Source organism: Euprymna scolopes, chromosome 27 (genome assembly GCF_053919585.1).
Source record: "Euprymna scolopes isolate OS-2025 chromosome 27, ASM5391958v1, whole genome shotgun sequence".
Taxonomy (NCBI): Eukaryota; Metazoa; Mollusca; class Cephalopoda; order Sepiida; family Sepiolidae; genus Euprymna; species Euprymna scolopes.
The window spans coordinates 94,144,798-94,157,482 of NC_136508.1; the positions used below are offsets into that span (position 1 = coordinate 94,144,798).

Below are 12,685 nucleotides of genomic sequence, written 5' to 3' on the forward strand. Positions count from 1 at the left end.
CACGTTTTCAGACGAATATTTAATCAAATTAATGTTCAAAATTGATTACTAAAAATTCTTTCCTTTTCCTTTTTGAATGGCTAAATTTACAAAAAGGTTAGTAATTTTCCAGAATAGTTAACAAAACAAAAAACAAAAGGGTGGGTGAAAATATAAATATACAACAAATAAATGCTATCAAAAGCAAGCTAAGTTACCCTTCTACCTAACAGGATAAGTTTTTTTCTGGTTTAACATATTTTAAAGTGTTTTTTTTTTTTTTACTTTAAAATGAAGGTAGTATAAAGTCTTTAGTTATAACAAGATAAAAATGGTAGTTTCATTAGAGCCATAGTTGTGATAATTGCTCAAAGATCGAAAATTAAATAAAATACTGGTAGAAGATTCGATTTTTGCACAATTGATGACATTTATTGCATGTATTTTTATCAGTATTTTGTTTGAGCGGTTATATGGTTATATGGTTATATGGGCTCGACTGAGACCACCATTTTGTTTTTTGTTTGTTTTTTTTTTTATCTCTAACGTACAGACTTTACACTATCTTTATTTTTAAGAAAGAAAACCCCTTTAAAATACAAATAACATATCCATGGAGGCAGAAGAGTAATTTTGCTTGCCTTTGGTAACATTAGCGTAATTATTTTTCACTTACTTTTCTTTTGTTGGCCATTCTGGAATAATCCCCAAAACGTTTAGCTTGTTATATGGCATATACAACAACGCTGAACCTCTTTTTGATGCCCATGTGTCCTACACATGTGGACGAAGCCCAAAAACAGCACATCTCTTATTACTATAGGAAACTTTTTTCATGCTTAGAATTGCTAAAAAGCATAGAACGAACTGCCTACATCCTTTGAATGCTTCCAAAAATCTTTAACTTAACAAGTACGTCATCGGCTTACAGCATCTCTTTTGGACAACCTGTATGAAGATATTCTAGTAAAAAATATAATAAATTTATAACTTAAAATATTGCAGCATTCAGAATTTTTTTTAAATTTTATTTATAATGTAATCAATTCTTAATGCTGCAATATTTTAAGTTATAAATTTATTATATTTTTTACTAGAATATCTTGTCCTTTTCTTTTCCAGTTTTAACAACTAGTCCTTTACTTTTCTATGTTTAAGCTTAACCATATTAGTTTTCAGGCTCACATTTTTCTATTGTAATCCATGATTTTTCCAAGCTTCCAGTAAATTCACTTGTTCTTTGTTAAATTTCAGCTTAATTTTTTTTGCCCCTATATCTAATAACAATGTATGGCACTCGTCTGCTTTCAATAAAATCCCCCCAATTATCTCCCTTTCATGTTTGCATTCTGTTTCACGTGTTACTTCTCTTTTTGACTTAGTAGCAACAATGGTTGCTATAGAAACCAGTCATAAAAAGTGCCGCTCACCTCCTTACATATTTTTACGATTTTGAACACCAGAAAATTCATCATAACTTTTGATTTACAGAACGAAAATCAAAAGTTTTTTTTTTCACAATATAGCCGAGAAGGTGATCAATAAACTGTAATAATTGCTTGTAATTTGGTTGAAAAATGAGTGAGCGGTGAAGCTTTAAAGCAGTTCTAAATGACTAAAACTGCCACTTAACCATCTATTCAAACACGATAGTGTTTGAATGATATATACGAAATTATAGACAAAATAAAATAAATATAGGTTTATACGAATTTATCTCAATCAGAAATTTCAATCTTGTATTGACAAGAACAAAACATCAATGTGAAGGGGAATTAAATGCTCTTTATATCTGGACATTTCAATGCCTAATGCTTCTCCTCAGAAGAGAAGAGAGCTAGTTTACGGATAAAAGAAAATGCGACATTTAGCTTAGAGTACATTAGGAAGGAAATGTAAAAGAAAACAATCTTAGTGGAGGAACTTTCCTCCCTTTTGGGAAATTTCAAATAGTACAACCAATGATTACCACTTTTGGAAATAAATAATTTCGGACGTTGACTTTCCATAGAATTCTTTCACATCTTTAACTTAACAAGTAGGTTATCAGCATACAGCATCTCTTTTGGGCAACCTGTACAGAACTTTCTGGACAATGCTTCTAAGACACAAATGAAAAATAACACACTCAAAACAGGAATGTGCGAGTGAGAGAGAGAGGGGGGGGGTGAAAGAAAGAAAGAAAGAAAGACTATTACTCAATCAGCTCCTATTCTTATCTTATTAACTCTTAAGGTACATTTTTTTTTTACAAGTGAGTCACCACTTATCAAGGCCAGAGGGCCACTCGAGGATAAGTATTAATGAATATATGGTGGTCACCTGGACAACAGCGTAGTAATTGTTAGTGGCATTTGTATCCATTTGACAATATATGAGAGAGAGAAACTATTTCTCTCCTCCTTTTTTAAATATTTTTGTGTATCTACAGACAGTCGTATTGAGACAAATTAAAATTGAAACACATCCGCTCGGAAATTATTTTAATTTTGCAACCGTTTATTCGAAGAATATCACAAATGTTTTGTATTATTTGGATTCATCGGATGACTCGTCTTGAGTCTGATTTCCATAACATTTCGATCGATGTAACCTTCAACCTTCTTTTGGTGTAACTTGTCGAACTTGGGAATTTGGAAGGAATTTCTAACGCATGGCGCAGTGATTAGAGTACTTTGAAAAAATCAACTGTAAAAGTGATATTCTTGTGAACGTTGAAAGTTCTATTCTTAGTGTGGCCGACCAAAAAATACAATTGCAAATTACTTAGGACCTCTACCTAGTCATGGCTGATGGAACAAGTGCATACTACCCTCGTGGAGTAAATAAAGGGTTTCATTCTGTTCAAATTCAGAGTTCAACAAGATGCACCTGATGAAGGCTGGAAGTTACATCAACTGAAACGTTGTGAAAATGACACTCAAGATGAGAAAAGTAGTCCGATGAATTCAAATAGTACGAATAACCAACTCTGATCTCAAAAATTCAGAAACGTCATCACAAATGTTTATTGGATAATGCCTACATTTCAAAACCAAAAAGGAAGACATAAACAAAAGAGACACATAAAACAATACATCGTGGAAACTAAAACTTTTATCTTTGATATGATTCGACTGAGGATTGAACTCTTGTCTCCTGATCCATTAGCAAACACTCTTACCATTTTGCTAAATAGTACGTTATTTATGTACCGAAATTACTGTTTTTTGGGATGTATCTTCGTTATGCGAACGAAATTCAAAAATCAAATTATTGAAGTTCAAGTAAAACCAATACTATTTACTTGTCATGTCGTAATAATGAACATATCCAAAAATTATGAAAAAAAAAAAAAACGATAACATAGAAAATTGATTATTAATGAAAATAATTTTTGAAGGCAATTAGCAAAAATTGAGTTTTGCTAAAAAAGGAAACTGGAGAGTTCGACTTGTAATAAGGGAAGTAATAATCTCCTGAAATCTTAGGCCAATTTAGCAAAACTTACTTTTTGCTTATTGTCTTTAAAAACGGTTTTCATTAATAATTAATTTTTTACTTTATCGTTTTTCATAATTTTTGGATATGTTTATTACTGTGACATGACAATTAAGTAAATACCATTGGTTTTACTTAAAATTCAATATTTTAATTTTCGAATTTCGCTCTAATAATGAAGAAGCACCATTTTTTGTAAGTAAGCTTTAAAAAGAAAAAAATAAAAAAAATAAAAATAAAAAAAAGGGTCAAAAGTTCACCATTACGCCAGAAGATGCCTCAACATTTTTCGATAAATCAACAACTTTTAAAGGTTTTCGGCTATGCTGAACACAAATATCGTAGGGAAAATTAGCGCAGACAAATAGTTTTCGAGATATAAATACCTGTTTCATACATCGTAATTTCTAGTAGTTTGAATTGGCCGCCATCTTTGTTGTTTCACTGAAATGGGATAGTGAGCATGTGATGTGTGTAGTTAAGTCTATGAGATGCAAACGTTTATTCAACGTCATTTCTTTCAGAATAAACATTCCCCCACCTCCCCATGTTAATAACGGCTTTCGGAATAAACACCTCCCCATGTAAAGAACAGCTTTCGGAATTACGTTGAGTTAACTACACAGATCGTCTGCTCACTTGCAAAGTGTGCGCGCATGCTCAATATACCATTTTATTGAAACAACAAAGATGGCGGCCAAATAAAACCACTAGAAATTACGTAACAAAACACAGGTATTTATATCTTGAAAACTTTTTTCAGCGCTAATTTTTCCTGCGATATTTGTTTTCAGCATAACCGAAAACCTATAAAAGTCGTTATTTTTTAAGAAAATGTTGAGGTGTCTTCAATGTAACGGTGAACATTGACCAAAAAAAGAAAAATATTTTTGATGTAAGAAAAAAAAAAAAATTGTTGCTTGCGATTAAAATATTGAATTAAAGTTTGATTCTCAATACTTTAAAAATTAAATTTTATTTCAAGACAAGAAATACATTTTTTTTTCCCTAAAACTTAGGTGATAAGCAAAATCGGTGTTTTTCTAGAATTACCCCTATATTAAAAAAAAAACAAAAAAAAAAAACTATGATGTACTATCAATTCCAAAAATCTCTATAATGTAATATCATATTCCAAAAATCACATAAATTGATCAAGTAGTTTTATTTTTAATAAGAAACCCAAATTTTATGATTAATCATGGAGCGATTGTCTTACACGAAATTAAAAAAAATAATTGCAAGAAACAAAAGGAGATAACTCAATAATAATTAAAACTTTGCGCGATTTATATTAAAGTAGATCTGGCCTTCGAACCAAGAGCACAGTGTAGTATCTGTTCTGATGCTACGCTTAAGATAATTTGTCCTTAGAAGGGTTTCTCCTAAATTGATTATTTTTATTTTTGCTACTTCCAGAGTGCCCCTTTTTGGGGAGCTGGTTTTCCCCCTCATTTAAAACTATCTTGTGTCACATTTGCGGAGAAGCAAATAAATACCTTTATCTTGTAATTCCTACTGTAACATTGTCCAGGAACCAACACGTTGTAGCCTCAGTCGCAAAGGAAACCAAGAATAGAAAACAACTTCAACACGTTTGTTGTTGTTGTTGTTGTTGTTGTTGTACAATATTTATTTCCTCATTCTCCTGTTACTACTGTGACGATACTCACGTAATTGTCTTCTCGAACGTATCCACACCTCTTATGTGATCTTGAACGTTCTCCCCGTCTCTAACGTGATCTCCTTTTTTAAGGTCTTTATTTTTTCCCTACCGACAACATCATTTGCATCCGCGTTATGCTACGCTATTAATTCCCATTAATCACTTAAAAATGATGTTCTTATATAAAAATAAAACTACTTGATCAATTTAAGTGATTTTTGGAATGTGACGTTTTCATTTTGGCACCGGTACATATCAATACAGATTTTTCTTCTTTTTTTTTTTCTTCTTTTAATATAGAGAGAATCTGGATAAGAACCACAAAATCTATGAGATATTCCAATGGTGCCTATGCTACAATTGAACCCGTGTATCTACACAGCGACATTCACTGTTTGATATTCGTAAAATGGTGCACGCATCATCAGCAAAAATGTAGTTGTGAGGAAAAACAAAAACAACAAAAAAAAGAAATCAATATTATAACATTTAATGAATCATTCGTCAATATCTATAGACCCAATTCGCGCCGGGAACTTCTTCTATGACTAATTCAAAATGTTTTGAGATGATGTCATCAGTTTGATGACGTCATCTAGTATACACGTGGACAAACAAGATTCACAGTTTTAGCAGTAATATGTAAATAGACTGGTACTAGTGCACTTATTGATCCGTGCTGAAATAATAACGTTATTATTTAAGAAGCCATTCTTAAAATGGGGAGGGGAGGTTGTTTTGTACATATTCTATACTTTAATCTTACAATTGAATAATAAAAAAAAAAAAAACATATCATAAAACTAATTAAAGTTTCCTGATATGTTTTTTTTATTCAGTTATTATTATTTATTTATTATATTATTTAAACTTGGAAATACGATTTAAAAAAAATAGCGCGGATCAGTAAGTGCACTAGCACCAATAGATTTTATTATCTCACAAGCTGTCTCTACTCGACGTTGCCCAGGAGTCTGTCTTAAGTCCGATATTAAAAGCCACTACTATTCAAAGCATACACAAGGTCGACAATATTTTTTGTTTTAACTTATTTTAACGTGTTTTCCTTACAAATAAATGTAATTTAACCCTGTTGAGTTAAAAAAAAAATGATTTAAATATACAATATATAATTATAACAATATTTACTGCTTTTAGTAGCGCTCCTGTGGATTCTAACAATTTTTTTTTTTTTCAGGACTTACCTAAAAAATATTTTCTCTTCAATGAGAGGGGAGGTAAAAACTTGGTTTTAGTAGTGATTTTAGTAGGGCCTCTTTCATTTTAATTAGTGCTTGGAGGCTCTGGAGGCTTCCTGAGCTATATTTTTTTTTACCCATCACTTAAAAAAAATATTTTCGTAAGATAATATAATGTCAAAATAACTTTTTATTTTTTAACATTTTTCATCTTACCCTTTAAGGGGCAATAGTTAGACTTTTTTTTTTTTTTTTTAAATTTCTTCCTTTGAAGATTGTAATGCTGGGTATGGGGCAGCCAAACCAGCTGCCAACATTACCCCGCTTTTTATTGAAACCAACCGAGAGCTCTTTTTAGTATCCTCGCTGTTCCCTTAAGTGCAATTGTCTGGATCTCCTTTGCACTTGGTTCACCAGGAATATTAGGTAGGACTTCAGGTTCTTCTTCATAAGCCCTATGGCACCTATAATAACTGGTATGATTGATATCTCCTTAAGATTCCAGTTTATTTTTATATCATACATGAAACCTTGATATTTGGTCTGTTTCTCCCTTTCAGCTCTGTTCAGACCTCCATCATTAGGGACACTCACTTCAACCAAGGTTGCAACTCTCTCTGATTTATTCCATATAACTATGTCAGGTTTCACAGCAGCATTTTCAAGGTAGGTGGCTGTAAGGATTACATGGTCGTAATGTATGGTATATAATCATTTCCAACTGTTCTTTCAGGTTGATGTTCGCAGAACTTGCTGCTACACTGGATGTTTAATTTTTTACAGATGGTCCAGTGGAGGTACTTACATACTCCATCATGTCTTGCTGTATAGTAGCCGTCCTCCAAAAGAACCTTGCAACTTGATATCAGATGACCAATACTTTCCAATTCTGTATGGTAGAACCTGCATTTATTGTCATTACTGATCCCTGCCATCTTCTTGAATGCATTGGTCATCGATCCCTGGTCTTGAGCAGCCATTATGACCCTTTTCTGATCGTGGTGGAGGGGCAGGGCTCCCATTTTGAGTCAGTCCAAGGAACCTTCTTTATCTATGTATTCCTGAGAGAGTTCCACCAAAAAATGATGTTGGTCCCATTCTTTAAGGTTCATCCTTTGAAAGGTCTCTGCATATTTCTGCCAGCTCTTTCTTGCTATTTCAGTGGCACACTAGTGTGGTGTTTCGTCCTCATCTGAGAGACAACCCTGACCAAAATGCTTGGCCAGCTGGGTGACTGATGTTGTTCTGCTGACTCTTGATGTTCGTATACTATTGAGAGGGTGTGATTTTGGGAGCTTCTCAGATACTGGCCGGTGCTTAAATTAGTTGCCCTATGTTGATAATTGATCTCTGAGAGTCCCAGACCTCCTTCTCCCCTGGGCAAATACAGCCTTGGTAGACACTGATTTCCATATATTATTTTATGAAGCATTAGTAGCTTCCATGCCTTGATATCTAGCCGGTTGATGTATTTTTGTGGTCAGTCAGTGATACCAAAGCTGTATGTTATTACTGGCATAGCAAGCTAGTTGATGGCAGTAATTTTATTTTTATTGGTGAGCTGCGTTTTGCATATTTTCCTCACCTGGCGTACATACATTGGACTAGTATATATATATATATATATATATATATATATATATATATATATATATATATATATATGTGTGTATATATATATATATGTGTGTGTGTGTGTGTGTGTGCACATACTTTTTCTTTCTTTCAGTAATTGTTTTTGAGTTATTTTTAATCTTAAATAACATCCAGTCAAACGAACAGTCATTTACTTTAGGTAATTAAAATTTTAAAATAATACTAGAAACAATAATTGCTAAAGTAAATAAATACAATGTAACAATTGCAAATAAATAAATAAATAAAAAAATAAATGGGAGTAAACGTCCATATTGGCGCCGCAAAACTTAATGTAAGATCGGTACAATTGGTGCCCTTCATTAACCCAACCACTAGCCTTAAGTGGAGCAGGGGTAGGCAATATGCCACTTGGACTTAAGGTTGGGTTATAGTGTTTTTATTTGCTTTTTTTTTTATTTCTTTTTCAGCGCGAATTCGATTGCGCATTGCGTTATGAAATTCCACTTTCAGTTTCGTAATGCCAATACGGACTTTTATAAAAAAAATTTAAAAAATTAAAAAAGAATGAAGTGTAATTAAATCAGCAAGCGTTTTTCAGTTTAATTAACTAGAGTTTCATCTAGATTGGTTCCCATTTACTTGCCTCCCCACGAGGGCAGAGTTAGACACAAGGTTGGCTTTTAGTGTGAGGATAATCCAGCGCCCTTAAAAGGGGCACTTTGGATAGAGACAAAAATTAAAAGTGGTTCAGTCTAGAAGGATTTCTGTTTCACCGATATGAGAGGGACAGAAAAGATATTACAATTTGCTCTTAGAGTGTCCGTCTTTCGGCGTAATTCGTTACCAGATGTTATTGTCCACCATGGGGGTTCATTCATATAAGTACCAGGAAATTTGTATATAGTGTATCAGAAATAAAATTTAAAAAACAAACTTATATATATATACCTACACAAACATTGTCGACGCGGATCAATCAACGTTTCAACATTCTCATGTTTCGTCAGGACTCCAACTGAATTTCGTAGTTAGAACATAAAATAAAATAAAATATTCCCAGAAGGGCATCCAAAAAGTGGAAGTAAGGACGACGATTTTTTTAATCTACTTTATTTTATCCATCTCTGTCGGCGTTCGATTTTTAACGATGAAATTTAATTGGAGTCCTGACGAAACATAAAAATGTTGACACATTGAGCGATTATTCGCTTAGACTCCTTACATGCAATGTTTATATAATTTTATTTATACAAAAACTACCCTCGTATCGAGCACTTTTGAAGAAATTTTTATTTTTAGTTCAACAATATGCCTCATTATATATGTAAGTAGGAATGTGTGTGAAGACACTTCTCAACCTATATACTCAATAAAATTTTTTAACTAACTACAGACTTGAAATTTGATATATAGAGTATTCAGACACATGGAAAATTTTTTAATCGGTTTTTATCTGGAAAAAAACTGCTAAAATGTCAAAATTCAAAAGTGGTATGTGCGAGTCGGGTTTTTATCTGTTTGTCAACTGTTTCACAAATGCGCTTGTGCAGCCGTGAAACATGACAGTTAAGAATAAGTAAGTTTGAAAACACTGTAAAGATCGTATCAAGCTGGTCTAATGGTTATCATATTTGACTCACTGTCTTTAGGTTTTGGTTTCGATCTCAACTAGAATTTTTTTTTTTTTTTTTGTACTTTCAAGAAGTGAACTGGAACTGTTCAGAAAAAAATGCACATGTCTCAGTTTCTGTCGGGGGGGGGGGTTCTTTTTGTTTTTACTTCATTTTTTTTTTTTTTTAAGGAATTTAATGTTACGTTTAATACCGGCAACACCGGGTACATCTAATATCGTAATAATTATAGCCTATCATAAACTTGACAAAATCACATGGACACACACACACAAAAAAAAAAAAGCAATATTTAGAGATTGAAATAGAAACAGGAAGTTCTGATAATTGTCAACACATTTTTCTTTCTTTCTTTCTTTCTTTCCTGGGTCTAAACAAAGAAAATATAAGAAACATGACTTTTTTTTTTTTTTTGCTCAATTCTACTATAGTGACTCTTAGAATATCTCATTTCGTTCGGAGTTTGTTTTATAAGTCCGGAAAAAATAAAATTGTAATTTATTTTTAAATTATTTTTAATTTTCGTACTTATGGTCAGAATACAGGCCGTGCTATTTCTCGGTAGCATTTTCAAGTTAAATCCAATGTTTATGGTATATTTAGTTTTTTTAACAAAGCATCACTCGCCATGTTAAGAATGGGTTTCTAAATAATAACGTTATTATTTCAGCACGGTCCGAATTCTGCAAGTAGTTTTATTATCCCAAATGTTTACCACCAGACATTTTTCCAACGATAAATTATTAAATTATCAACCATTATGATTAAATATCTGGTCATCATTACGATTAGCGGCATTAATTATTTGGTCAATTTTTACGACGTGCCCCAGTGCCCCGCCCCACTGCCCCAGCGTATTATAAACACTCCAACCGCCTCATGTTAAGAACGGCTTTCGGAATAAACACCAACTTCGAAAGCCGTTCTTAAAATGGGGAGATTATTGGGGTGTTTATAATACGCTGGCGAGTGGGCAAATCGTAAAAATTGGCCAATTATTTTATGGGGGACACTTGAGAAATAAGTTTTTTTTTTTTTTTGGTACTAGTAGTGCAGTACTGCAGTGCAGTGCAGTGCACTGCAACTGCACTTATTGATCAGTGTTGAAATAATAACGTTATTTAAAAAGCCATTCTTATCATGTGGAGGAGGGGAGGGTATTTTGTAACTATTCTTACAATTGAATATCATAAAACTTTAATTAAACTTGGAAATACGATTAAAAAAAATAGCGCGGATCAGTACGATAAGTGCACTAGACCCGTTTGTTTTTATTCTTTTAAGTGATTTTGTTTTGTGAGCTATTTGCGTTAAAAATATGTAATATAATTTATAAGCTGTTAAAGTTCATGCAAATATCAATTCTGCGCAAAGTAGTCATCTTTGTTTAGGTTACTGACTAAAAGATAGCTGAATTGGCGATATTTACGCTAACTTGAAAGGTTTATTTTATACTATTTATTTTTATACAAACAGGTCACAAATGAACCAAAATAAGTTATTTTTGGCGAATTTCACAATTTTCTTTAAAATAATTTTTGTCAGTCAAATAATATTAATGATTATTAAATGTCTTTGTTTTGCTCATTCAATTGAATGGGTAAAAAAAAAAAATTTTAAAGGTAAAAAAAAAATGTTCAAATTTTATTCTTTGGTGTCAAAAATGTTGCTTTTGTGTATTAAAACAGAAAAAAAAATATTTTTGGCGAAAGATATAAAAAAAAAAAAGCAATGTCTACAGGCGATTTTAAAACATTGACGGATCGTGCAAATGCAATACTAAAGGCGGACCTGAACGAAAATCCCCCCTATAATTTTAAACACTTCTCAACCTCCCCATGTTAAGAACGGCTTTCGGAATTAATACCCCAACATCGAAAACTACACTACATGCTAAAACATACTATAAAAATTATAGGGAGGGGGCTGATTCTCGTTCAGGTCCGCCAAATTAAATTTTTACAGCATCTTTTGTTTATTAGATGGTTAGATTAGAACAGTTACAAAAACACTCTCCTCTCCCTATGTTAAGAATGGATTTCTAAATATTATTTTCAATGTATTTTTAGTACTCAAATACAAGTCTAATTTCTGTTTGAAAGTGTTGATAGTGAAATTCCGTGCTGAAATAATAACGCTATGATTTCAGCACGGTTCGCATTTCTGCTAAGATTGAATTAAAATTTCATTATTCAACAAGAAATTAGAATTGTATTTCAGTACTAAAAATATGCACTTGTCGTACACCGCGCGGTGAAAGTACAGAATAGTTACAAAACACTCTCTCCCTCCTCATGTTAAGAATGGCTTTCTGGCGCGGTACGATAAGTGCATAATTACCAAATACAAACAATCAATTTTATGGAAAAATCAGAGAAAAAAAAAATAATAAAAATAAGGGTGAAATATTTCAGTGGTCCCTATAATATCATTGAACTCCTTTTTTTATTTTTTAGTTTCAAACTAAAAAAAAAAAGATTAACTTTTTTTTGTTAGTGTTAAAACGAGGGGAGACAATATTCGGCGGACGAAAAGATATAAACAACAACAAAACAACAGGAAGCAGAAAGGAGTGCCGGTTAATTAGGTCTGTGATTGACAGATAAAGAATACAGATAGACACGCAAGAATAAATATAATATATATATATATGTATGTCTTTCGTAATATTTACCAACCAAGCCACATCTGTGATGAAAGAAGGCGGAAAAGCTGCAAGTCAACAATCACTCATGTCGAGTCTCGTTAAGTCACGTCCAAATCTCACGTGATTTCGTTTCACGTCGTCTGCTCCCACGTGATCCCGGCTCACGTCGTCTGCTCTCATTTTTTTTTTTTTTTTTTTTTTTCATATATACTAGCGAGCCGCCCAGCATTACCAGGACGTAAAATACGCTTAAATATAATATTTTGATTAATGCAGACTTCGTATTTATTAGTATACTAGCCTGGGTTCCCGGTGCTGCTTGCGTGTCTGGAGAAATGTGTTGAGAAAAAAAAAAAAAAAAAAAAGTGGTAGTAGGCAGGCAGGCAGGCAGGCTCAAACCCATACCGCGAAGGAGAAAAAAAAATGTGAAAAAAAAAAAAGCGTGACGTCTTTGCTGTAGTGTCCATCGCTAAACCGGAGGTCG

At 32.7% G+C, this 12,685-nt stretch overlaps 1 protein-coding gene across 4 annotated transcripts in view; it reads right to left on the reverse strand.

Annotated features, from left to right (window-relative positions):
- The window catches only part of LOC145249006 (BTB/POZ domain-containing protein 17-like), a 109,145-nt gene extending 96,785 nt beyond the window's left edge, over positions 1-12,360 (reverse strand). For 2 of the 4 annotated variants that reach the window (XM_080110860.1, XM_080110861.1), the window contains exon 1: positions 12,229-12,339. Coding sequence is in view for 1 of the 4 variants with exons in the window: in XM_080110859.1 (XP_079966985.1) it covers positions 12,233-12,242 (10 nt within the window). In the remaining 3 variants the exon portion in view is untranslated. Of the gene's footprint in view, positions 1-12,228 lie in introns of all 4 variants that reach the window. The other 2 variants (XM_080110859.1, XM_080110862.1) reach the window with 2 other exon arrangements.
- Between the last annotated feature and the right edge of the window lie 325 nt (positions 12,361-12,685).